The 26,681-nt window shown below is 46.5% G+C and overlaps 1 protein-coding gene across 2 annotated transcripts in view; it reads left to right on the forward strand.

The window, feature by feature from the left end:
- KLHDC2 (kelch domain containing 2) overlaps positions 1 to 26,681 on the forward strand; it is a 40,629-nt gene that overhangs the window by 3,327 nt on the left and 10,621 nt on the right. For both annotated transcript variants that reach the window (XM_077267325.1, XM_077267326.1), the window contains exons 3-11: positions 13,274 to 13,391; positions 13,487 to 13,602; positions 17,446 to 17,524; positions 19,520 to 19,603; positions 19,704 to 19,784; positions 19,872 to 19,930; positions 20,476 to 20,585; positions 21,224 to 21,296; positions 24,020 to 24,107. In XM_077267325.1, coding sequence (XP_077123440.1) covers positions 13,274 to 13,391; positions 13,487 to 13,602; positions 17,446 to 17,524; positions 19,520 to 19,603; positions 19,704 to 19,784; positions 19,872 to 19,930; positions 20,476 to 20,585; positions 21,224 to 21,296; positions 24,020 to 24,107 — 808 coding nt within the window. The remainder of the gene's footprint in view (positions 1 to 13,273; positions 13,392 to 13,486; positions 13,603 to 17,445; positions 17,525 to 19,519; positions 19,604 to 19,703; positions 19,785 to 19,871; positions 19,931 to 20,475; positions 20,586 to 21,223; positions 21,297 to 24,019; positions 24,108 to 26,681) is intronic.

Below are 26,681 nucleotides of genomic sequence, written 5' to 3' on the forward strand. Positions count from 1 at the left end.
AAAAGGATCAAAAACCGCAGTGAAAAGAACTGCGGATTTCACTGCGGATTTTGCAAAAAAAGGACCTGAAAAATCCGCAGTGAAAAAAGGATCGTGTGAACGTAGCCTAAAATGGTTATTTTGTGACTTGAGTTCTATCTGTCCCACGACTCGTAAGCTGGTCATACTTTGTAGCAGCCGACCCGTTTTTTCCTGACTCTCCCCATACACAGGAGCGCTTGTCTCTATTGGAGAGCCACTATCGGACTCCTCCTGGCATTGGATGGTAAAGTTCAACAGAACAGATCCTTATCTCCTCCGACCTCATCTGTTACAGATGGGTTTGGATAACTTTTATCTAATGTGTATGGGAGCCTTAATTCTCTAACTCAATCCCTACAGCAGCTGCAAAATCCTCCTATACATATTTCAGGAAGTCAGCCAGCTCCGCTTCGTACACAGTGTCATGGCCATTCTCCAAGACTGCAGCCTAGATGCCATTAACTTTAATGGGCGCTGAGTTGCAGTTCCCGAGTACAGCTATACTCTGTAATCCAGTCGATTACGGGGTTCCCACGTAGCAGATCCAACTAATCTGTTACTAAGGACTTCCTACGCATATTGCTCTTACATCTTAACCAACCCTTTAGCTGCCATAAATCTTTAGGTATATTAGTGTATAGGGCCGAGTGAGGCCGACTGCCCTGTTGGACTTTATCCTGCTCTCTGGTGCTGATGACTATGAAGTGTCTTTTAACTCTTGTTAAAGAGGTCGTCTAGCGGAGCTCACTCTCACATTGATGGCGAGTGATGCTAATGCCGTTAGGACCCTATATACCTGCTGAGATTTGTGCACGATACCTGATGATCATACCACCTAATGACATACCTGCCGGAGGCTTGTTTTGTTGTGTAGTTTTTAATGGTGCATTTAATTTCCTGTACCATCGGCTCCCCCACCAAGGGGTTGTTGATAGGTACCGATGGATTACCATAGTACGTGGGGACTTCAGAACCTGAGCCATGAGAGCCACAGAAGACTGTGATTTTCACCATATTCCGCATACGATACACGATTAGGCTCAGATGAAATGTTAGTTTAAAAAAAAAAAAAAGTCCCAAACCGCCGTCTTTTCAACCAAAAACAAATAAAAAAAAAAAAAAAAAGTAAAAGCACATTTATATTTCCACATTTATAAAAGTCTGATAACATTATGTAATCCTTATGGTAAGTGCCATAAAGAAGAAATCTAAATGCCATAACTTATGGTTTTAAGGTAGCGTACCTCCCAAAAATACAATACAAAAGCGATCACAACGTAAGATAAAGATTAAAATTCTTGGAAAATGCCGACATAAACCTCCATATACATATTTTTCTCTAGTCACCTTCCACGACAGCATAGGAGGTGTCTCCACACCATAATGGGGGACAGGAAGCACAAAGAGGTTAAAAGCCCCTCCCACCTCCTTCTCGCCACTGTCTTTCCTGTCCCCCATGGGGCATGGAGAGGTTAGGTCGTATGCTGTAGGGCTGGTGACTGCAGTGTACCTTCTTTTACTTAAACCGGTCAGTGGTGGTCGTGGGTTTGGCCCTCCTCCTCTGTTCTTCTCCCTTCGCCAGCTGCGGCCTCGGGACCTTCCCAGCCCACCTGCATTCCCACATGGGGGTAAAGCAGGCCGGTGATCCCCGACTGGAGGCTTCCCTGAGCTCTCCGGTCCTTTCTTCCTCCTTTGTGCGCTGTTCGGCGTCCTGGAAGTGACGTCATTATGGACACATCACTTCCGGGCCTTGCGTTCCACGCTGGAGTGCATACACTTCTGGGTATCCCAAACGGCGTGCCGAGCACGTGAAAGTTCGCTGAAGCCTGCTCCTGGACCCAGGGGGGAGGAGGAGGAGAAAGATCAAACGCATTGGGGGCACGGTTTATAACTATATAAACCTGCCTGAAGACACCTTCCAGGTAAGGCTACTTTCACACTAGCGTCGGGCTCGGCCCGTCGCTGTGCGTCGGGCCGACGTTCCCGACGCTAGCGTTGTCTCCACCGCACAACAGGGGCAGCGGATGCATTTTTCCAGCGCATCCGCTGCCCCATTGTGAGGTGCGGGGAGGTGGGGGCGGAGTTCCGGCCGCGCATGTGCGGTCGGAAAAGACGTTTACGACGGAGCAAAAAACGTTGCAAGCAACGTTTTTTGCTCCCGACGGTCCGCCACTGCACGACGCATCCGTCGCACGACGGGTGCGACGTGTGGCAATCCGTTACAATGCGTCGCTTAATGTTAATCAATGGTGAAAAAATGCATCCTGCAAACACTTTTGCAGGATGCGTTTTTTCGGCAAAACGACGCATTGTGACAGAATGCAGTTAACGCTAGTGTGAAAGTAGCCTAAGACTGATCCCCTCAGTATGGATGGTGCTTTCTGCCCTGCGCCTGCAGAGTCCAGCGCTGCCCCTGCTCCTGTAAGTCGTATATGGGGTGGGTCCTAGGCAAGGGTCCTGTGCAGTGTAGATGTCCCTCTTACACTACTCTCCCTCTTTTTCAGGGAGACAAGTCTGCCCATAATATCCCTGCCATAAAGCCTCCCAAATGTGATATCTGCAGTAGGAAACTTCCATCACTATGGAAGAAGCTCTGTCAAGCGTGCACAGACAAGGTGGTCAAAGCAGAACAGCCTTCTCTCATTGAGGAAATCCGTACCCTTGTCAAGCAGGAGGTTCAGTCCTCCTTAGCCGCCTTTACCCCTCCTCCGCCACCACCATTCTTTCCAGGGCCATCTACCACTAAAAAAGGGAAAATTGAGGCGGTGGACTCTGACTCCGAGTCCTAACACTCTTATCTCTCATCCTCTGAAAAATGGAAAGAGTCTACATTCTCCAGAGTTTGGGAGGCTAGAAAATATTTCTTCTCCTCAGAGTATATAGAAGAGTTGGTGAGCGCTGTACGTTCTACTATGGGGTTGGAGGAGGTCCGTCCCGCAGTCCATTCAGGATGAAATGTTTGGGGGCTTGAAAGCAGGGAAACGTATGGGCTTTCCAATTCATAAAAACATTCTGTACCTGATGGCTCAGAAATGGGAGCTTCCAGTAAAATGCCTTTCCACCCCCTCAGCGTTGAAACATAGGTTTCCCTTGGACAGTGATTCCCCTGCCTGGGAGATTCCTAGGGTGGACATTCAGGTGGCAGAAAAGACCGCACTGCCCTTTTGAGGATTCTTCACAATTGAAGAATCCACTGGATCGAAAATAGAGTCTGCTGAAGAAATCATGGGAAACGTCTACCTCTGCGTTAAAAATCGAATATAGCCTCTACCTCTGTAGCCAGAGCTCACTTCCGATGGCTGGACGAGTTGGAGCATCGTATATCCCAGGGTACCTCTAGGGGAGAGCTTATGGATTCTCTTCCTACTCTCCAAAGGGCTACAGTCCCAGACCCCCCAGAAAAAGGGAAAAGGTAAAACAACTGGAAGATGGAGTTTTGCGAATGTGAAAAGCATCCTTCAGCCCCAGCAGGATAAGCAATGACCCCGACCCGGTTTGGCTCGCAAAAATTTTTTCACCGTTGACAGGCCATTTCCAACTCCCAGTGGGTCCTCAATATCATCAAGGAGGACCTGCCTATAGAGTTCGAGTCCTCCCCTCCGCGTCGTCTGAGCGTCACTTCCCTTCCATCTCAGGGAGCCCAAACAATTCTGATGACAGGTCTCCAGGATCTCCTAAGGTCAAACACAATCTCCTCAGTACCTCCGGAACAATGGGGAAACAGGCCACTACTCCCGTCTTTTCTTAGTAAAGAAACCTTCAGGGGAGGCACACATTATTTTAAACCTAAAAAATCTCAATCGGTACATCTACTATCGCAGATTCAAGATGGAATCGGTGAGGTCGGCCATTCTCCTGATAGGCCCACATTTCTTCATGGCAACCATAGATCTCAACGATGCCTACTTCCATGTTCCAGTCCATCCTCTACACAGGATATACCTGAGGTTTGCGGTACGGCAAAATCAGCAGGTGAAGCACTTCCAGTTCAACGTGTTCCCCTTTGGCATCTCTTCGGCGCCGAGAGTTTTTTCCAAAATAATAGCAGAGGCCGTTTCATATGTCCAGAAACAAGGAATTTGCATAGTTCCTTATCTGGATGATTTGGTAGTTGTAAGTTCCTCTGTGCAGATTCTCAGAAACCACGTATCAAAAACTCTCCATCATGCAATCACTGGGATGGCTGCCAAATATGAAGAAGTCCCAGCTTCAGCCCTCCAAAGCACAGAAGTTTCTAGGGGTCCTGTTAGACTCTGGGAAGCAGATGTTGTTTCTTCCAGAGGACCATCGCCTGACTATAATGGCAAAAATCACAAGTTTCAGGAAACAAAAATCCCCTACTCTTCGGGAAGCCATATCAGTACTAGGCTCCATGATGGCCTGCATTCAGTCTGTATCTTGGGCACAGGGCGCACTCCAGAGTTCTCCAAGCCCACATCCTTAAGACGTGGAATGGGAATCATAGATCTCTAAACAAGAGTACACACTCCAGGACATGTAAGAGCATCTCAAGTGTGGTGGTTGAGCCCCAGAAACCTTTGCAGGGGTGTGAATTGGACACAGTCCCCCCTAGATGCAATAACATCTGATGCGAGCGAGGCTGGGGTGCCATAGTAGCTCGCACTCCTTTCCAGGGTCTCTGGGATCAGAGAATAAGCAGTAAATCCTTTAACTTCAGAGAATTGAAAGCTGTGGAGGAGGCTCTCCTGGCCGCAAGCAATCTAGTCTCTGGATGTCATGTCAGAATTTATTTAGACAACATGACTACAGTAGCCCACCTCAAACACCAGGGGAGCTCAAGGTTCATTTCAGGCCGAATTTTCTGTTGGGCCGAAAAACACCTTCTCTCCCTGACAGCGGTCCATCTGAAGGGATCCTCCAGTGTTCAGGCAGATTTCCTGAGCCGGCAGGACATACAACCAGGGGAATGGAGCCTGAACAAAAGGGTCTTCGAGATGTTGGTAAACGAGTGGCGCCTACCCGAAATTGACTTGCTTCAGGTCAAAACACCCAGGTTGAGGCTTTTTTTTCTCCCTGAATCCCAGGGACAACGCCAGGGCAGTGGATGCCTTTGCTCAGAAATTTATTATTATAGTGCCATTTATTCCATGGCGCTTTACATGTGAGGAGGGGTATACATAATAAAAACAAGTATAATAATCTTAAACCATACAGGTCACAACTGGTACAGGAGGAGAGGACCCTGCCTGCGAGGGCTCACAGTCTACAAGGGATGGGTGAGGATATAGTAGGCGAGGGTAGAGCTGGTCGTGCAGTGGTTTGGTAGATCGGTGGTTACTGCAGGTTGTAGGCTTGTCGGAAGAGGTGGGTCTTCAGGTTCTTTTTGAAGGTTTCGATGATAGGCGAGAGTCTGATATGTTGTGGTAGAGGGTTCCAGAGTAGGGGTGATGCGCGAGAGAAATCTTGTATGCGATTGTGGGAAGAGGAGATAAGAGGGGAGTAGAGAAGGTGATCTTGTGAGGATCGGAGGTTGCGTGCAGGAGACGAGGTCACAGATGTATGGAGGAGACAGGTTGTGGATGGCTTTGTATGTCATGGTTAGGCTTTTGTACTGGAGTCTCTGGGTAATGGGGAGCCAGTGAAGGGATTGATAGAGGGGAGAGGCCAAGGAATAGCCGGGGACAGGTGGATTAGTCGGGCAGCAGAGTTTAGAATAGATTGGAGGGGTACAAGAGTGTTGGATGGAAGGCCACAGAGCAGGAGGTTACAGTAGTCGAGGCGGGAGATGAGGGCATGGACTAGGGTTTTTGCAGATGCCTGGTTTAGGGATGTACGGATCCGTGAAATATTTTTGAGTTGAAGGCGGCAGGAAGTGGAAAGGGCTTGGATATGTGGTTTGAAGGAGAGATCCGTGTTAAGAATTACACTGAGACAGCGAGCTTGTGGGACTAGGGAGAGTGGGCAGCCTTTACTGTAATGGATAGGTTTGTTGCAGGAAGGGGGGGTCGCCTGAGATGGGGGGAAAGCTTTTGAATTCTGTTTTGTCCATGTTAAGTTTTAGAAATCTAGCGGAGAAGGATGAAATAGCCGACAGACATTGAGGGATTCTGGTTAGTAGGGTGGTGATATCTGGTCCAGAGATGTAGATCTGCGTGTCGTCAGAATAGAGATGATACTGAAAACCGTTAGATTCTATGAGCTGTCCCAGGCCAAAGGTGTAAATGGAGAAGAGTAGGGGCCCTAGAACTGAACCTTGCGGGACTCCGACAGATAGGAGGTGGTGTGTGAGTGGGAGACGCTGAATTGTCCGGTCTGTTAGGTATGACGATATCCAGGATTGGGATGAAGACTGACGAGGTTTGGGATGAAGTGGGATGGGATCGGGTCAAGTGCACAGGTGGTGAGATGCGATCTTGAGAGTAGAGTGGAGAGTCGATCTTCTGTAATGGTGGAGAAGTTGGTTTTGGAGGTGGAGGGCTGGGCAGTTGGGAGGAAGGGCTCTGGGGGTTGTCGACTAAAACTGTCTCTGATGTTATCAATCTTCTGCTTGAAAAATAAAGGTACCTTCACACGAAGCGACGCTGCAGCGATGGCGACAACGATGCCGATCGCTGCAGCGTCGCTGTTTGATCGCTGGGGAGCTGTCACACAGACCGCTCTCCAGCGACCAACGATGCCGAGGTCCCCGGGTAACCAGGGTAAACATCGGGTTGCTAAGCGCAGGGCCGCGCTTAGTAACCCGATGTTTACCCTGGTTACCAGCGTAAAAGTAAAAAAAACAAACAGTACATGCTCACCTGCGCGTCCCCCAGCGTCTGCTTCCTGACACTGACTGAGCTCCGGCCCTAACAGCAGAGCGGTGACGTCACCGCTGTGCTTTCACTTTCACTTTAGGGCCGGTGCTCAGTAAGTGTCAGGAAGCAGACGCTGGGGGACGCGCAGGTGAGTATGTACTGTTTGTTTTTTTTACTTTTACGCTGGTAACCAGGGTAAACATCGGGTTACTAAGCGCGGCCCTGCGCTTGGTAACCCGATGTTTACCCTGGTTACCAGTGTAAAATATCGCTGGTATCGTTGCTTTTGCTTTCAAACACAACGATACACGGCGATCGGACGACCAAATAAAGTTCTGGACTTTATTCAGCGACATCACAGCAGGATCCTGATCGCTGCTGCGTGTCAAACTAAACGATATCGCTAGCGAGGACGCTGCAACGTCACGGATCGCTAGCGATATCGTTACAAAGTCGTTTCGTGTGAAGGTACCTTAAGGCAGTCTTCAGCTGAGATAAGTGGGGAGGGAGGAGGTGCTGGGGGACGGAGGAGATAATTAAAGGTGTTGAATAACTGCTTAGGGTTGTGAGACGGAGGATATGAGAGATGAGAAGTAGGTTTGTTTCGCTGTGGCGAGTGTGATCTTAAAAGTAGTGAGGGACTGTTTGAAAGTGATGAAGTGCTCGTTGGAGTGGGATCTTTTCCATCTCCGCTCAGCAGCCCTGGAAGTTGGCCTCAGTTCTTTGGTCAGGCTGGTGTGCCAGGGTTGTCTGTTGATTTTGCGAGCTTTGGTATGTGTGAGAGGGGCAAGAGATTAAAAAAGCTACAGCTGTTGTGGTGTTATATAGAGTGGCAGCATCATCCGCATTGTGTAGGGAACTTATGTCTGTGAGAGGGAGGAGGGATTCAGAGAGTGAATGTAGATCAAGGTGTTTAAGATTTCTGCGAGGGTGTGCAAGTTTATGGGGTGGGGATTGTAGACAAGGAGTGGAGAGGGAAGAGAATGTAAGCAGATTGTGGTTAGATAGGGAGCCGAGGTGGGTGAAGATGAGGTCCAGTATGTGACCATCTTTGTGAGTGGCTGCAGAAGACCATTGAGTGAGGCCGAAGGAGGAAGTGAGAGATAGTTTAGTGGCAGCTGAGAGGGAAGTATCAATGGGGATGTTGAAGTCTCCCATGATGATAGTGGGGATGTCCGCTGAAAGGAAATGAAGTAGCCAGGTGGTTAAGTGGTCAAAGAAGGTGATAGCTGGCCCTGGGGGGCGGTAAAAGCCAGTTGGAGGTTGGAGGGGGAGTAGATGCGCACAGAGTGCACCTCAAAGGAAGGTAATGTAACAGGGTGGCAGTGGGATTGGGGTGAAGGAGCAATTATCGGACAGGAGAAAACCAACTCCTCCACCATGCTTGCTGCTGGGGCGGAGTGTGTGAGAAAGGTGGAAGCCACCATACGAAAGTGCAGCAGGAGAGGCGGTGTCAGAGGGGCGGTGAGCCAGGTTTCGCTGATGGCGAGGAAGGAAAGTTTGGTAGTAACAAAAAGATTGTGGATGTAGGAAAGCTTGTTGTGGAGAGAGCGAGCTTTCCACAAAGCTCCTGTTAGTGGGACTGGGGAAGCGGGGGCTGGGCGGACGGTTATAAGGTTAGAGAGGTTACGGAAATTTGTGATGGAGCGTGGATGGGAGGTAGAACTTACTGTGGGGATGTGGTGAGGAGGACCAGGATTTGGAGAGATATCACCAGCAGTGAGAAGGAGCAGAAGAGGACATGAGGTGGCTGTCTGTGCTTGGAGATAGAGGATTGTATGTTGAGCAACAGTTCTGAGGAGGAGGTGAGATGGATGGGGAGGATTGAAGAAGAGATGATCAGTTCCTTACTAGGTGTAGGGATTAGGGGAGTTAGCAGAAAGTGAAGGATTATAGAGGTGAAAGTGAAAACAAACAGAAACTGTTTACAGTGACTGTCCAGTTACTTTCAGTTCCCTTCTGGTTCAATTCTGGTTTTAATTCTATGGAACTTTTGGTTGGCCTACGCCTTTCCGCCAATCCCGATGTTGGCGAAGACTCTACAGAAGATTCGGGAGGATCGGGTCCCAACCATCCTGGTGGCCCCAGTGTGGCCAAGGAGAGAAGTTGGTTCAACCTCACTGTCGAGTTGCATATAGACAGCCCAGTTCGCCTACCGGTGGAAGCCGACCTTCTACAAGGACCCCTTCTTCATCCAGAACCTCAGATATTAAATCTAGCCGCCTCGCTACTGAGGCCCAAGTGCTAAAAGCTAGAGGGCTTTCAGACACAGTAATTACTACCCTACAGAGATCTAGGAAGCCAATTACGAATGCTATATATAGTAAGGTATGGAAGAAGTTTTCATCCTTCTGTCTCCCGAATCTGCCTGATCCATTCCATCCAAATATCCCGCTGGTGTTGGACTTTCTACAGAAAGGGCTAGATCTTGGCTTTAAACCTAGTACTCTGAAGGTTCAGGTTTTTGCCCTAAGCTCTATGTTCGATTAGCATTTGGCCAACCACCGTTGGATTAAGAGATTCATGACTTCAGCTCTCAGTTCGCATCCCAGAAAGCAAACGGTTTTCCCTCATTGAGACTTAAATATAGTCCTCAAAGGGCTCACATGGCCTCCATTTGAACCCCTGTCTTCCTGCACTCCTAAGTTTCTAGTATACAAAGCTGCTTTTCTTGTTGATATCGCCACAGCAAGGCATGTAGGAGAATTACAGGCTTTATCAATAAGAGAACCTTATTTAATAATAAGATAGTAAGATAAGACTCTGTAGTCCTTCATCTTGATCCATCCTTCCTTCCTAAAGTGGTGTCTGATTTTCACCAGTCTCAAGAAATTGTCCTCCTCTCCTTCTGCCAATACCCAGCCAATCCAAAAGAGGAGGAATTCCATACCCTTGATGTTCGGTGTACCATCCTATACTACCTAGAACAAATCAGTCCTTGGAGAATTGACCAAAATTTGTTTGTACATCCATCTGGTCAGAATAAAGGGAGGAAGGTGGCAAAAAGCACCATCTCGAGTTGGATCAAAAAAGCCATATCCAAAACGTACCTGGCTCAGGGCGTGACACCCCTGGCTGGGGTCAAGGCCCACTCTACAAGGTCCACATTGGTCTCCTGGGCAGAAAGAGCAGGCGCTTCCACCGAGCAGATCTGCAGGGCTGCAACATGGTCTTCACTATATACCTTCACAAAACACTATAGATTGGACTTCTTGTCCAATAGGAATCTAGTCTTTGGCCAGAAATTACTCCAGGCCATGCCCCCCCCCCCCCTAGTGCCGTATTAGTATTCCTCCTATGCTGTCGTGGAAGGGGACTAGAGAAAATAGAATTAGACTTACCGGTAATTCTGTTTCTAGGAACCTTCCACGACAGCAATAATTCCCTTCCAAAGTTCCTTGGTGTATTCTGGGGAGCTTAAAGGTAACCAGCACTATGGTGTTCGTTATAAGTCACTGGCGAGTAGGAGGTGGGAGGGGCTTTTAACCTCTTTGTGCTTCCTGTCCCCATTAGGGTGTGGAGACAATCTCCTATGCTGTCGTGGAAGGTTCCTAGAAACCGAATTACCGGTAAGTCTAATTCTATTTTTTTTTTTTTTCTTACACAGATCAAGATTTGATATTTCCTTAAAGGGAACCTGTCACCCCCAAAATGGCTGGTGAGGTAAGCTCACCGGCATCAGGGGCTTATCTACAGCATTCTGTGATGCTGTAGATAAGCCCCCGATGTTACCTGAAAGAGGAGAAAAAGAGGTTAGATTATACTCACCCAGGCGTGGTCCCGGTGCGGTCAGGTCGGATGGGTGTCTCCGGTCCGTTCCGGCGCCTCCCATCTTCATTCCATGACGTCCTCTTCGGGTCTTTACGCCGCGGCTCCGGCGCAGACGTACTTTGTCTGCCCTATTCAGGGCAGAGCAAAGTACTGCAGTGCGCAGGCGCCGGGCCTCTCTGACCTTTCCGGCGCCTGCGCACTGCAGTACTTTGCTCTGCCCTCAACAGGGCAGACAAAGTACGCCTGCGCCGGAGCCGCGGCGTAAAGACCCGAAGAGGACGTCATGGAATGAAGATGGGAGGCGCCGGAGCGGACCGGAGACACCCATCCGACCTGACCGCACCGGGACCACGCCTGGGTGAGTATAATCTAACGTCTTTTTCTCCTCTTTCAGGTAACATCGGGGGCTTATCTACAGCATCACAGAATGCTGTAGATAAGCCCCTGATGCCGGTGAGCTTACCTCACCAGCCATTTTGGGGGTGACAGGTTCCCTTTAAGGAAATAGTCACCCCCAAAATGGCTGGTGAGGTAAGCTCACCGGCATCAGGGGCTTATCTACAGCATTCTGTGATGCTGTAGATAAGCCCCCGATGTTACCTGAAAGAGGAGAAAAAGACGTTAGATTATACTCACCCAGGCGTGGTCCCGGTGCGGTCAGGTCGGATGGGTGTCTCCGGTCCGCTCCGGCGCCTCCCATCTTCATTCCATGACGTCCTCTTCGGGTCTTTACGCCGCGGCTCCGGCGCAGGCGTACTTTGTCTGCCCTGTTGAGGGCAGAGCAAAGTACTGCAGTGCGCAGGCGCCGGAAAGGTCAGAGAGGCCCGGCGCCTGCGCACTGCAGTACTTTGCTCTGCCCTGAATAGGGCAGACAAAGTACGTCTGCGCCGGAGCCGCGGCGTAAAGACCCGAAGAGGACGTCATGGAATGAAGATGGGAGGCGCCGGAACGGACCGGAGACACCCATCCGACCTGACCGCACCGGGACCACGCCTGGGTGAGTATAATCTAACCCCTTTTTCTCCTCTTTCAGGTAACATCGGGGACTTATCTACAGCATTACAGAATGCTGTGGATAAGCCCCTGATGCCGGTGAGCTTACCTCACCAGCCATTTTGGGGGTGACAGGTTCCCTTTAACCCCTTCCCGACATGTGACGGAATAGTACGTCACATGTCGGGACCCCCGCTTTGATGTGCGCTCCGGCGGTGAGCGCACATCAAAGTCGCGACATGTCAGCTGTTTTTTACAGCTGACATGTGCGCGCAATAGCGGCGGGTGAAATCGCGATCACCCGCCGCTATTAACTAGTTAAATGCCGCTGTCAAACGCAGACAGCGGCATTTAACTACCGCATCCGGCCGTGCGGCCGGATATGAGCGCATCGCCGACCCCGTCACATGATCGGGGGTCGGCGATGCTCCTCCATTGTAACCATAGAGGTCCTTGAGACCTCTATGGTTACTGATTGCCGGTGGCTGTGAGCGCCCCCCTGTGGTCGGCGCTCACAGCACACCTGCATTTTAGCTACATAACAGCGATCTGATGATCGCTGTTATGTAGCAGAGCCGATCGGGCTGTGCCTGCTTCTAGCCTCCCATGGAGGCTATAGAAGCATGGCAAAAGTAAAAAAAAAAAAGTTTTTAAAAATGTGAAAAAAATAAAAAAAATATAAAAGTTTAAATCACCCCCCTTTCGCCCCAATCAAAATAAATCAATAAAAAAAAAAACCAACCTACACATATTCGGTATCGCCGCGTTCAGAATCGCCCGATCTATCAATAAAAAAAAGCATTAACCTGATCGCTAAATGGCGTAATGAGAAAAAAATTCGAAACGCCAGATTTACGTTTTTTTGGTCGCCACGACATTGCATTAAAATGCAATAACGGGCGATCAAAAGAACGTATCTACACCAAAATGCTATCATTAAAAACGCCAGCTCGGCACGCAAAAAATAAGCCCTCACCTGACCCCAGATCACGAAAAATGGAGACGCTACGAGTATCGGAAAATGGCGCAATTTTGTTTTGTTTTGTTTTTTGCAAAGTTTGGAATTTTTTTTCACCACTTAGGTGAAAAATAACCTAGTCATGTTAGGTGTCTATGAACTCGTAGTGACCTGGAGAATCATAATGGCAGGTCAGTTTTAGCATTTAGTGAACCTAGCAAAATAGGCAAGCAAAAAACAAGTGTGGGATTGCACTTTTTTTGCAATTTCACTGCACTTGGAATTTTTTTCCCATTTTCTAGTACACGACATGCTAAAACCAATGATGTCGTTCAAAAGTACAACTCGTCCCGCAAAAAATAAGCCCTCACATGGCCAAATTGACGGAAAAATAAAAAAGTTATGGCTCTGGGAAGGAGGGGAGCGAAAAACGAAAACGGAAAAACGGAAAAAGCTCCGGGGGTGAAGGGGTTAGTCATACGGACCTGTTGGATCTTATTACCGGGTCTTTATTAACTTAAACACAAATTCCTGTAAAAATCAGAGGCGGAGTTTTGGTGTTTTGTGTCACTATTTTGTCGCGCTGCGATCTCCCCACCCTCTGCCCATTTTTCTGTAGATTATATTGTAAAATGAATGGTGCATTTCAAATTTACACCTCATCCTGTAGGAACAAGTCAGTGTTGTACTTAATGTCTGCATTTTTTTTTTTTACCTGAATGAAATTTATATTTATCTATCTATAGTTCGTCTATAATGTGCCATGATATTACAGGCAAAGAAGGAAAACCAAGGGAACAGTCCCCCCATCCATGTCCGGAAGCTGTGCCACGTGCGTGGATGGTGTGCTGTACCTGTTCGGAGGTCACCATGCCCATGGGAACACCAACATGGTGAGTGCTTAACCTGGGTCAGGAGTGCTGCAAACCATTGTGGGATAGCTTACTTGATTATGATTATGTGTATTATTATTAATTTTTTTTTCCAGCTTTTCATGTTAAACTTGAACTCTAGAGACGGTGATCTCTTCTGGGAAATGATAGAGTATAAAGGACCTCCGCCATCTCCCAAGGATAAACTGGGGGTGTGGGTGTATCAGTACAAGTGAGTGTCTGCATTGCTTTAAATATTATTTTTTTTCCTTCTGTATGTGAATTCTTTTCTCTTATTTTTAGCATAGTTTTACCTTCTCCATACAAGACGTATAACTAGAATGTTTGGGTATTTTTCATCTATCTTGGCTTGTATTCACAGATGTTAGTGTTGCCATCCTAGAAGAATGGACTGTGTTGTTTTCCTAGTTGCATCCATTTTTCTCTTATGTTTTATTCACTGGAGCAAGTATAAATTGTCTGGGGCTTTTGTATTCATTGACTCTTAGCAATGGATCATTTAATGGGAACCTGTCAGCAGGATTGTGCAGAGTAACCTACAGAAAGTGTCAGGTCGGCGCCGTTATACTGATTACAGTGATACCTGGTGATGAAATCTGTCTTGTGGTTGTTGTGTAATCTTTATTTTCACTTTTGAGTTAATGATATACTCAGGCTCTGGGGCGGCCTGTTGGGGGGGTCTTGATAATAAAGAAAAAAAAACACTTTTTTACTTACAGCAGGGTTTTTGCTCACTTTTTTTCTCTTGTAGGTTTTATAGGTATTCATAATGCAGACTGTTGACAGGTATCTAATTCCTCACCGACCTGCCCTCTAGTTTACATAATGAATATATGTACATACTGGAAAAAAAACCTTCTGCAAGCTGGTGCCGGGCGTGGCACCTGCTCTGCAGCATAATTGCATGATTACTGTGTTTATAATTATTGTGCTTGAGGTTATCCTGACAAAAAAAAAAACATTTGAAAATGGCGCTTGCCTGTGCAGTAGCAGCTGTCGGTGTACATAGAGATGATCCTATAGCTGCTGTTGCGCAGGCCCTGCCATCTTGCTAGAGAGAAAAAATCCTCCTCTAAGGCTACTTTCATACTAGCGTCGTGCACTGCACGTCGCTATGCGTCTTTTTGTAGAAAAAACGCATCCTGCAAAAGTGCTTGCAGGATGCGTTTTTTCTCCATAGACTTTTATTAATGACGCAGTGTGACGCATTGCCACACGTCGCAACCGTCGTGCGACTGTTGCGTCGGACCGGCGCCACCAAAAAACGTTGCATGTAACGTTTTTTGGTGCGTCGTGCCCGTCTTTTCCGACCGCGCATGCGCGGCCGGAACTCCGCCCCTGCCTCCCCGCACCTCACAATGGGGCAGCGGATGCGTTGAAAAACATCATCCGCTGCCCCTGTTGTGCGGCACTTCCATAGTATGCGTCGGTGCGACGTGCAGTGCACGACGCTAGTGTGAAAGTAGCCTAAGATGACATCGTCCGTGCCTGCACAGTTGCAGCTATCAGATCACCTTTATGTGCACTGATATCCATTTGAAAATGCAGTAGCAGCTATTTATTTTTTTTAAATCTCAGGAAAACTTCATTGACATTTTGATTATGCTGCAACGCAGGGGCCACGGCTGCCACCTGCCTGCAGAAGGTTTTTTTGTTTGTTTTTTCAATATGTACATATAATATTCAATTAAACTAGGGGGCAGGTCAGTGAGGGATCAAATACCTGTCAGCAGTCTACATTATGAATACCTAATCAGAGCACCACATGAAGACCCCCACAGGCCGCCCCGGGGCACGAGAATATCATTAACAAAAAACTGAAAATAAAGATTACACAACAACCACAAGATGGATTTCATCACCAGGTGTCATTGTAATCAGTAGAATGGTGCTGACCTGACACTGTGTGCACAGTAACCTACACAATCTTACGGACAGGTTCCCTTTAACCACTTAATGACCACTGATAAGCCTTTTTATGGGCTGTGGTTAGGGCTGGGGTTGAGGGTTAGGGTCAGGAGTAGGGCTGTGATTATTATTATTATTATTTATTTATATAGCACCATTAATTCCATGGTGCGGTACATGAGAAAGGGGTTACATACAGGGTTATAGATATTTACAGTAAACAGGTTTTTTACAGTGACAGACTGGTACAGAGGGGAGAGGACCCTGTCCTTGCGGACTTACAGTCTATGGGATATATAGTCTATGGGATGGATTTGGCTGTGATAGGGTTGTAGTTAGAATTGGGGGGGGTTTCCTCTGTTTAGGTACATCAGGGGGTCTCCAAACGCGACATGGCGCCACCATTGATTCCAATTTTGCGTTCAAAAAGTCAAACGGTGCTCCCTCCCTTCTGAGCTCTGCCATGCACCCAAATAGTGGGTTTCCCCCACATATGGGGCATCAGCGTACTCGGGAGAAATTGCATAACAAATTTTGTGGTCCATTTTCTCCTGATACCCTTGTGAAAGTAGATTAAAAAAAAAAAAAAAAATTGGTTCCAAAGTAAATTTTTTGTGAAAAAGTAAAATGTTCATTTTTCTTCCTTCCACATTGCTTTAGTTCTCGTGAAGCACCTGAAGGGTTAATAAACTTCTTGAATCTGGTTTTGCGCACCTTGAGGGTGCAGTTCTTAGAATGGTGTCACTTTTGGGTATTTTCTGTCATATTGACCCCCCCAAAACTCACTTCAAATGTGAGGTGGTCCCAAAAAAAAAAAAAAAAAAAAATGGTTTTGTAAATTTTGTTGGAAAAATTAGAAATTGCTGGTCAACTTTTAACCCTTATAACGGCCTAGCAAAAAATGTTTCCAAAATTGTGCTGATGTAAAGTAGACATGTGGGAAATGTTATTTATTACCCATTTTGTGTGACACAACTTTGATTTATGGGCATAAAAATTAAAAGTTGAAAATTGCAAAATTTTCGCCAAATTTCCTTAAATTTTTTTTTTTTATAAATAAACGCAAGTCATAACAAAGAAATTTTACCACTAACATGAAGTACAAAATGTCATGAAAAAATATCCGATAGGTTGAAGCATTCCAGGTTATTACCTCATAAAATGACAGTGGTCAGAATTGTAAAAATTAGCTTGGTCATTAAGTATAAAATTGGCTCTGTCACTAAGGGGTTAAAGGGAACCTGTCACCCCCAAAATCGATGGTGAGGTAAGCTCACCATCATCAGGGGCTTATCTACAGCATTCTGTAATGCCCCCGATGTTACCTGAAAGAGGAGAAAAAGACGTTAGATTATACTCACCCAGGGGCGGTCCCGCTGCGGTCAGGTCGGATGGGTGTCTCAGGTCCGCTCCGGCGCCTCCCATCTTCATTCCATGACGTCCTCTTCTGGTCTTCATGCTGCGGCTCCGGCGCAGGCGTACTTTGTCTGCCCTGTTGAGAGCAAAGTACTGCAGTGCGCAGGCACCGGGCCTCTCTGACCTTTCCCAGCGCCTGCGCACTGCAGTACTTTACTCTGTCCTCAACAGGGCAGACAAAGTACGCCTGCGCCGGACCCGCGGCATGAAGACCAGAAGAGGACGTCATGGAATGAAGATGGGAGGCGACGGAGCGGACCTGAGACACCCATCGGACCAGACCGCACCGGGACCGCCCCTGGGTGAGTATAATCTAACCTCTTTTTCTCCTCTTTCAGGATACATCGGGGGCTTATCTACAGCATTACAGAATGCTGTAGATAAGCCCCTGATGACGGTGAGCTTACCTCACCATCGATTTTAGGGGTGACAGGTTCCCTTTAATAACATGAAACCGATGGAAAAGTGAAATACACATTCTGTCTTCTGTTTTACATGGATCCCAGTTGACTTTAATGGCCGACTCTCATGCAGGAAAAGGTTGAAGATCGAACATGCTCTGAGTCTCATGGACTGGAGACACAAATCCATTTTTAGTGAAACTCTCTGGGTCCTTGTGCTGTGTGACAAATAAATGGCCGTCACAAGGACCAGTGAATGCAGCCTTATCTTTTCCCAGTGTCCCCTTATGTGAAGAGGCTGCAGCTATCATGGCTCTTCTTTCTTCCAGGCTTATCTTCTTTGGCGGATACGGTTATTATGAAGATGATCCAATTGGGACATTTGAATATGATGAAACCTCTTTTGGAGTACGTATATTATATTAAATATTGATCCTGTTTCTGTATTTGGTTTATGACGTGGAGAACTGTCCGACTGCTTGGGGGAGGAAAAGCAGGAGAGTCTATCCACACACATGGTTTATGTACTAAAGCTGCAGAAGTGGTGCTGTTGTGGGAAGGACTCTAATATTTAGGAGGGGTGCAGTTCAGAGTTCCCGGTGGGATAACTGCAGCAGTTCTGTTCTGACCCAGTTAGTTGATTAACTTGATAGTGTAACGATTAGGGTGATACAGGATCCGGTGAGTGCTCGGTTATCCGGGGAGTCAGGTACACTACGCCACACAGATCTTTGAAGAAAGACTCTTTATTGGAGTGTATAAACCAAGTCTCAAACTAGTTTTTTGGCTCCGGATCAGAGCAGTCATCAAGTGAATATATGGCTTCAGAGATCCGTGCGGATTAGTATAACCAACTTTCCGGATAACAGCACAGTCATCAGATCCAGTATTATCCTAAAGTCATTCTAGTTCTGATGAGTTATTAGGATAGTCCGTCAATGTGGGGTCTGTGTGGGTTGGACGCCTGGTACTTGATGATTATGGATAGAAGGCTAACTGCACTCTGTATTTGTGCACGTAATTGAAAGTACACGTCAGGAGTTCTCCTAACTGGCCCCAATTCAGTGTGTGTGTGTGTGTGTGTGTGTGTGTGTGTGTGTGTGTGTGTATATATATAATCATATAAGCTGAGACCCCTAATTTTGCCACAAAAAACTGGGAAAACTTAATGACTCGAGTATAAGCCTAGGGTGGAAAATGCAGCAGCTACTGGTAAATTTCAAAAATAAAAAGATACGAATTTAAAGTAAAATTAATTGAGACATCAGTAGGTTAAGTGTTTTTGAATATCCATATTGAATCAGGAGCCCCATATAATGCTCTATACAGTTCATGATGGGCCCCATAAGATGCTCCATACAAAATACTACCCATATAAAGGTTAATAGCCCCCATAAGATGCTCCATAGAAACATTTGCCCCATACAATGCTACATAAAGATTAATAATGGCCCCATAAGATGCTCCATAGAGTAATAAGCCCCATATGCTGTTGCTGCGATTAAAAAAAAAAAAAAAAAAAAGACATACTCACCACTCATCGCTCAGGCCTCCGACACTTGCGATATTCACCTGTGCCCGTTCCACCGCCTGGCGCCACTCCGTCTTCCAGCTCTCTAGTGACCGTTCAGGCAGAGGGCGTGCACTAACCACGTTATCGCGCCCTCTGACCTGAACGTCCCAGCCAGAGGACGCGGAAGACAGAGCCCGGCGATGGAACGGGGACAGGTGAATATCGCAATGCTCACCCTCCCCCCCCCCCCCCCCCCCGTTATACTCACCTGCTCCCGGCACGGTCCCTGCTTCTCACTGAAAGATGGCCTCGGCGCCAGCAGCTTGTTCCTGTGTTCAGCGGTCACTGGTACCGCTCATTACAGTAATGAATATGCGCTCCACGCCTATGGGAGTGGAGTAGCGTCCATATTCATTACTTTAATGAATGGTACCACTTGACCGCTGAGTACAGGAACAAGCTGCCGGAGACCATCGGAGATGCAGGGAGCGCGGCGGGAGCAGGTGAGTATGTGACAGCTGCCACTCTCCCGCCAACCACCTGGGACAATGAGTATAAGCCGAGAGGAGCACATTTAGCCTAAAAAATTCTTCAGGTCATGAGGATGGCATCTCCACCAATCCGATATTGATAAATTAGTTTAAGGGTAGACCATCAGCATACATCCCCCTTAGCGCTGTGGATATGCCATAAATGTCCTTGGAATACCCCGATGAAGCAACATTAGGATGTGATGCACCTGCAGAGGTGAGACCACCCACAGCTTTCCTGCTGGCACATGAGATGTTTTTCTTTGACAATGGAATACAATGTGGACAAGAAGTCTTTGTATGATTTGTATACTAATCCGTCACTGATCCCGTAATTAGTCTGTGTCTGGTAATCTCCAGAATATAGGACTTCCCCGAGGTTGGAACAATCACGTCCATGCTCTTCATCTAGACAGCTTCACCTGGCATCGCATTGTGACCACGGTAATTACTTATGTCCACTTCTATAGGAGGAAATAATTGTATGAACCGTACAAAAAAAAAAACAAAAACAAAACTGCGCAATCGCCAATCTTCTTTACAGGGTAAAAGTCCCTCTCCTCGAGCCGCGCATGCCTGCGCCAGTGTTGGGAACAGAGGCTATGTGTTTGGTGGTAGATACAGGGTGAGTGCTACTTTATACAGCGGAGAATCTCACATGGCCTATGTGTTATTAGAGTTTCCTGGAAACCATTTTCCTTTTATTTTCTAGGACTCCAGAATGAATGATCTTTATTATCTGAATTTTGACACCTGGGAATGGCATGAAGTGTAAGTAATGCAGTATTTATCTGCCCTTTCCTTATCTGTCATACAATGCTGCCCTTTAACAACAGCACGGTATAGGAATACGTCAACTCTACCGGTAGCACAAATGGCAAAAAAAAAAGTCACGGATGTTTCTCAATAAAAAAAAAAAAAAAAAAAAATACTGTGGTCTCATAGTAACAGTATATATGGACTGTAATTACAAGGGGCACATTGAAGCCAGCCATACATGCTTCTCCAGAAACTGGACTGACAGCAAGCGCAAAGTGTCACCAGTGTGTCTGCTGAATCCGGACGGTCTCTGGGTGTGAGTACACCGGGCCCTGTGTGAATTCAGAGGAATGGCTCCGCCGCACACAGTTAGATTTTGTACCAATTTTCACATAATGACTCGGATGCAAAAACAGCTGGAGTCCACAGAAGCCTAGCCGCCTCCATCCCCAGCTGCCATGCTGCTTTCCCGGCTTCACTCATTTCCATTATCACGATAGGCATAACTAGACTGATTGTTTAATTTTAATCTAATTCCTTTCATTCTTTGATTGCAGAATTCCTCAGGGGGTAATTCCGTTGGGCAGATCCTGGCATTCATTAACAGGAGCCTCCCAAGACACCCTGTTTCTCTTTGGTGGATTTACCACTGACAAACAACCATTGAGTAAGTCTTTGAACTCATTGCACTCACCCCCGTTAAAAATACTTCTCCTTCTAAAGGGTTATTCACATCACTGTTGTAGAGCGCACCTCTCCCCTTCCTTCTGGCTTCTTACTAACCGGGGTCCGGGTGCTCCTGATTAATTGACCGTTCGGCCGGTGGCTAAAACTTTGCTGTCTGATGCTGCAGCAATGGCAGCTTTGCCTCTATCATTGGAGGAACATTGGGCTGCCCGGATCCAGCTATCAGTGCATCTTCACAACAGCCCTTACAAGCTCCATAACACAGGGCTTGTAAAGCACCAAGCTCCTTGCCTCAGACTACAGAGGTGAACAGTAACTTAGACCATGAGCATGATTTTTAATAAGCGGTAAATTACAATTTATTTCCCCCTTTAACCACTAGACTTGTATTTAAGAGATTTTGCACAAGTTCACAGCTCCTGCTTTGGTCATTCTGATCAAGAACACTTATAAAGTGTTACAAAAATTAACCCTTGAGAAGCATGACAGCATCGTCAACAAGAGCGCTCTTGCTGTGGGCATAGACTCTGCCAGCTAACCCTTCCATCCTCCCCAGTAAAGGTCTCTCTGTGGGTAGCGGTGGATCTGATGTGTATTATTGTGTGGATCTGTTTTCAGGTGACACCTGGATTTACAGTATTAAAAGGAATGAGTGGATACCCTTCCATAGCTGCCATGCTGGTAAACCAAGGTGAGAAGCAGGGCAAACGACATGCAGTTATAGTGGATAGGAAAGTGTTTTACTCTTTATGCAGGACCTCTAATAAGACTTGTGTAAGATGGTAGTCACACTGATGCGTGTAGTGCACCATGCCGGCTTACAGCCTATTGGTCACACCCATACTATCAGATATGACAGGCTGTCCTTGGGAAAGGAGGTCACTGAGGAAGCCCAGTCCTCTTGTAAGACCCAACATGGAGCATAACAAAGGGTGGTGTGGCCATTAGGAAACTGGGAGTTTGGGCCGGAGATACCCCACAAACTGGCTGAGTTTCTCTGAGGGGAGAGAAACTCCACTTACCCAAGTGTTGAATATCAGCCCCAGAAAGTCCATGTGATGAGATCAAATGATCCATCTGAAATATTCCAGGGAATGTAGGGTTATATGAAGGCTGGATAGGTCATGCTCCTTGGTCAGGCTCTCCTCAGAAGGTCATCCCGGTATGTGATACTTTGAGAATTTGCAGCACCAGGACGTTGAAGAAGACCCTGTGATGTGAGTCCAAGGAGTAGGGCGACAATCTGGAGTTGAAAAGAATCTGCAGCAAAACAATTGCTGATGGGATTGTGGACATATGACAGAAATTTGTCTTTGTAGACCGCACCGACTGCAGAATATTGTGTGAAGTCTCCAGACCCTATTGAAATGGTTCATTTTGTTTGAGATCTAGAATTGGCCTGACCGAACTGCACATGACTGAAAGTCGGTGATTTACAGAAGAAAAGTAGTTCATTTTCTCCCTGTAGCCGCGCTGCCAGGCGCCTGGGCAGCATTGTACCGCTATTTGCCTGTAGATTAACCCATATCTGTAGCTAAATAGAGCTTTCCAAGGTGACTGGTTCCCTTTAAATATTGAAATGCCCCCTTAATGTCTTAGGACATGAAGGGCACACTGTGTAAAATAAGTTATTTAAAAAAAAAAAGCCTCTGCCAATCCAAATCATTACCAACCCTGCCACTGTTGGGTAAAAGCTGTGTCTAGTCTACTATATAATTGTCTAAGGGTCACTTCCGTCTTTCTGTCTGTCACAGATATTCATTGGTCGCGGCCTCTGTCTGTCATGGAAATCCAAGTTGCTGATTGGTCTTGGCAAAACGCCCACGACCATTGCCACGACCAATCAGCAACTGGCACAGTCCGGCGGCAACATGGCCACTCCTTCCTCCATGCAGTCAGTGCCCGCTCCATACTCCCCTCCAGTCAGCGCTCACACAGGGTTAATGCCAGCATTAATGGACCGCGGTGTAACGCACTCCATTAACGCAGCTATTAACCCTGTGTGACCAACTTTTTTTACTATTGATGCGGCCTATGCAGCATCAATAGTAAAAAGATCTGTTACAAATAATAATAAAAAAAAGGTTATTCTCACCCTCCGACGTGGCGCGGTGTCCTCAGCAGTGCAAGCGGCAGGTTCCGGTGCCAAGGATGCTATCACAGGTCCTGTGCGAGAAGGACCTTCCATGACGTCACGGTCATGTGACCGCGACGTCATCACAGGTCCTGCGCTCATACCAACCCTGGGACCGGAAGCTGCCGCGTGCACCGCACACAGGCGCCAGGACTTCAACGGCACTTTGGAAGGTGAGTATATGTTTATTTTTTATTTTACGTGACTGGGCAATATACTACGTGGCTGGGCAATATACTACGTGGCTGGGCAATATACTACGTGGCTGGGCAATATACTACGTGACTGGGCAATATACTACATACTACGTCGCTGGGCAATATACTACGTGGCTGACCAATATACGACATACTACGTGACTGGGCAATATACTACATACTACTTGGCTGGGCAATATACTAAGTGGCTGGGCAATATACTAAGTGGCTGGGCAATATACTAAGTGGTTGGGCAGTATACTAAGTGGCTGGGCAGTATTCTAAGTGGCTGGGCGATATACTACGTGGCTGGGCGATATACTACGTGGCTGGGCGATATACTACGTGGCTGGGCGATATACTACGTGGCTGGGCGATATACTACGTGGCTGGGCGATATACTACGTGGCTGGGCGATATACTACGTGGCTGGGCGATATACTACGTGGCTGGGCGATATACTACGTGGCTGGGCGATATACTACGTGGCTGGGCGATATACTAGGTGACTGGGCGATATACTAGGTGACTGGGCGATATACTACGAGACCGGGCGATATACTACGTGGCTGGGCAATATACTATGTGGCTGGGCAATATACTACATGGCTGGGCAATATACTACATACTACGTGGCTGGGCAATATACTACGTGGACATGCATATTCTAGAATACCCGATGCGTTAGAATCGGGCCACCATCTAGTATATAGATATAATCCTTACAGAAGGGGTTCACATTTTAAAGTGCATCTTAATGGTCATAAAAAAATCTGGAAGACTTTATTTTACCACTGATAAACCGCATCAAAAAATAGTATGAAAATACTGGGAAATGAAGCTCGACGTAACTAAAAAGAAATGCAAAATTTATTTGAATATTGAATGAGAAATATTAGTTATTTAAACCACATGTATGAAAAATCCCCCAAAATGTGCTGCTTGGTCATGGGGGTAAGTGTATAGCCAGAGTTATACAGAGGAGGATGAGTGATGGGCACGGGTCTCCGGAGGTGAATCCCGCACCGATGGCATATAGCACGTGCCATAACTGTCTGGTAATATCCTGTGTGATGCTTGCAGGTTGTGGCATACGGCCTGTGCTAGTAAAGAGGGGGAGATATTTGTCTTCGGAGGATGTGCCAACAATCTACTCGCCCATCACAAAGCGGTAACTATTCATGTTTTTATTCTCGATTCATTCCCAGGTTTGAAGGAGATGATGGTTTTCTTAGAATTTTTTTTCCTTAGTGGGATAAGACTATTTTTTTTTTTTTTTTTTTTTTTTTAAATGTCCCCAATGTGACTAGCGATAGTGAGTCGCTGGCACTAGTGGCCGGACATGCTCACTACAGCGCCATTCACACAGGTATATCTTGATTAGGATTGTGGGGGTCTCTGCGTCCCCCATCATCTATCCAGAGGGTGTAATGGGAAAATCTATTTTAGCTGATGACGTTTGATGAAATGTCGCTTTTAAAAAGTCTGTAATTGCGTGTTACAAGGATAACCTTCTATTGCTGACAGCTCACTCCTCTGTTAATTTCTTAGGTGAATTTTAGCACAGAAGTGTTACTGCTTCATGTTGGTACAGAGGCCCTTTACTATAGCATAAATGATGTTTTATGATCACTATTAATAATTATTCGGCCTCTCCCAATTCCCACACTTTAGAGGATGATCCTTGGAGGGGGCGCATGCAGAGGGGAGATCAGTGGTTAAATACCTGGGGGGAAGCGAGCACCTGTAACAGCTTTCGGTAGCTCCTAAATGTAAAGGTAGTTGGATACGGCTTCCTACTCTAGTCCTTATACATAACATTTGGTAGACTTGGAAAAGTTTGCTAGGAATGAAAACTTGCTCTAATATACCCCTATCGGGGATAACAATTGTCTGAAGGAACTTCGTCACTTGGAGGGGTTTGGGAACTGGAAAAGACCAGGCCTGAAATATGTACCAATTATGTACAGATGGGGATTGCTGTTCCTTTGAAACAATCTGAGTAATTCTGAGTTTGTTTGTTTTTTTAAATATTTCTAAGGCATGTTATGAGAACTCGGGGAAACTCTGTTCTCAACTAATGGGGTACTAGATTTTGTGCCAAAGCCATTAAAGGATTGATCTCGCTAAAGTTCTGGGAGACAGCCATAGCCTCGGTTAACGATAGATGGGAGAAAGATGTGGGAGACATTTCTATTGAGGCGAGGGTGCACAGATTATACAGGACCCCCCCCCCCCCAATGCTTTATGTAAGAGATGCCTTAGAAGAGGAGATGTCTGTCAGATGCAGGGGGGAGTGGGCATGATGGATGTTTTGGTCCTGTTCCAAATTGGCTGAATTGTAGGGAGTTCCTGAAAAAATAATCATGGAAGTTTATGGCCTCCAAATTTCACTCAATCCTTAAACATGTATTTTGGGTCCTGTTGGGGATGAGATTGGGTTAGATCCAGTCAAGCTGGTCATAACCAAACACGGGTATTACATACCTGGTAATGTGTTTTTTCATGAGACATGACGGCACCACGAGAGAGGGGATCCACCCTTCAAGATAAAAGAGGCAGCTCCACTCTCCGCATCAGTTGTTTTACAGAGTATGAGAGGAACTCCGCCGGTTAGTGTACACATAAATAATACATCCTATATGATTCTAATCACCAACACCCGAGGGAGTGTATAAGGCTGGTTTCACATTTGCGTTTTTTGCCGCTGCGTTTTACCGCAAAAAAAGCATGCGTTTTTTTTCCTATACTTAACGTTAAAAACGCATGCGGTTTTTCCATGCTTGCGTTTTGTTGCGGAAATGCAACATGTAGTAATTTCTAGAGGCGTTTTTTTGCCGCAAAAAAAAAACGTATTGCTGTCTATGTAAACGCATGCGTTTTTATAGAAAAAACCAAGAATACACACTGATAAGCCACCCCCCACCATCAAGGTGATAAAGGGTTCCAAACCCTAACCCTACCCCTAAAGCCGGTAATTCAATTGCCGGCTTTTCATTTCTCCTGCCTAAACCCGACATGATAAACCATACATACAGTAAACCATGTCATATCCCCCTTTTTTTTGCATATTCCACACTACTAATGTTAGTAGTGTGTATGTGCAAAATTTCGGCGCTGTAGCTATTAATTTTAAGGGTTAAATCGCGGAAAAAATTGGCGTGGGCTCCCGCGCAATTTTCTCCGCCAGAGTGGTAAAGCCAGTGACTGAGGGCAGATATTAATAGCCTGGAGAGGGTCCATGGTTATTGGGCCCCCCTGGCTACAAACATCTGCCCCCAGCCACCCCAGAAAAGGCACATCTGGAAGATGCGCCTATTCTGGCACTTGGCCACTCTCTTCCCACTCCCGTGTAGCGGAGGGATTTGGGGAATGAAGGGTTAATGTCACCTTGCTATTGTAAGGTGACATTAAGCCAGATTAATAATGGAGAGGCGTCAATTATGACACCTATCCATTATTAATCCAATTGTATGAAATGGTTAAAAAAAACACACACACAATAAAACACACACACAATATTGCAAAGTATTTTAATGAAATACACACACAGGTTGTTGTAATATTCTATTGCTCTCTCAATCCACCTGAAGACCATCGTTCTGTAACAAATTAAAAATAATAAACCAATATACATACCTTCCGTAGATCTGTAACGTCCCACGATGTAAATCCATCTGAATGGGTTAAAATATTTTACAGGCAGGAGCTCTGCTATAATGCAGCTGTGCTCGTGCCTGTAAAC

This window comes from Ranitomeya variabilis, chromosome 1 (genome assembly GCF_051348905.1).
Source record: "Ranitomeya variabilis isolate aRanVar5 chromosome 1, aRanVar5.hap1, whole genome shotgun sequence".
Lineage (NCBI taxonomy): Eukaryota > Metazoa > Chordata > Amphibia > Anura > Dendrobatidae > Ranitomeya > Ranitomeya variabilis.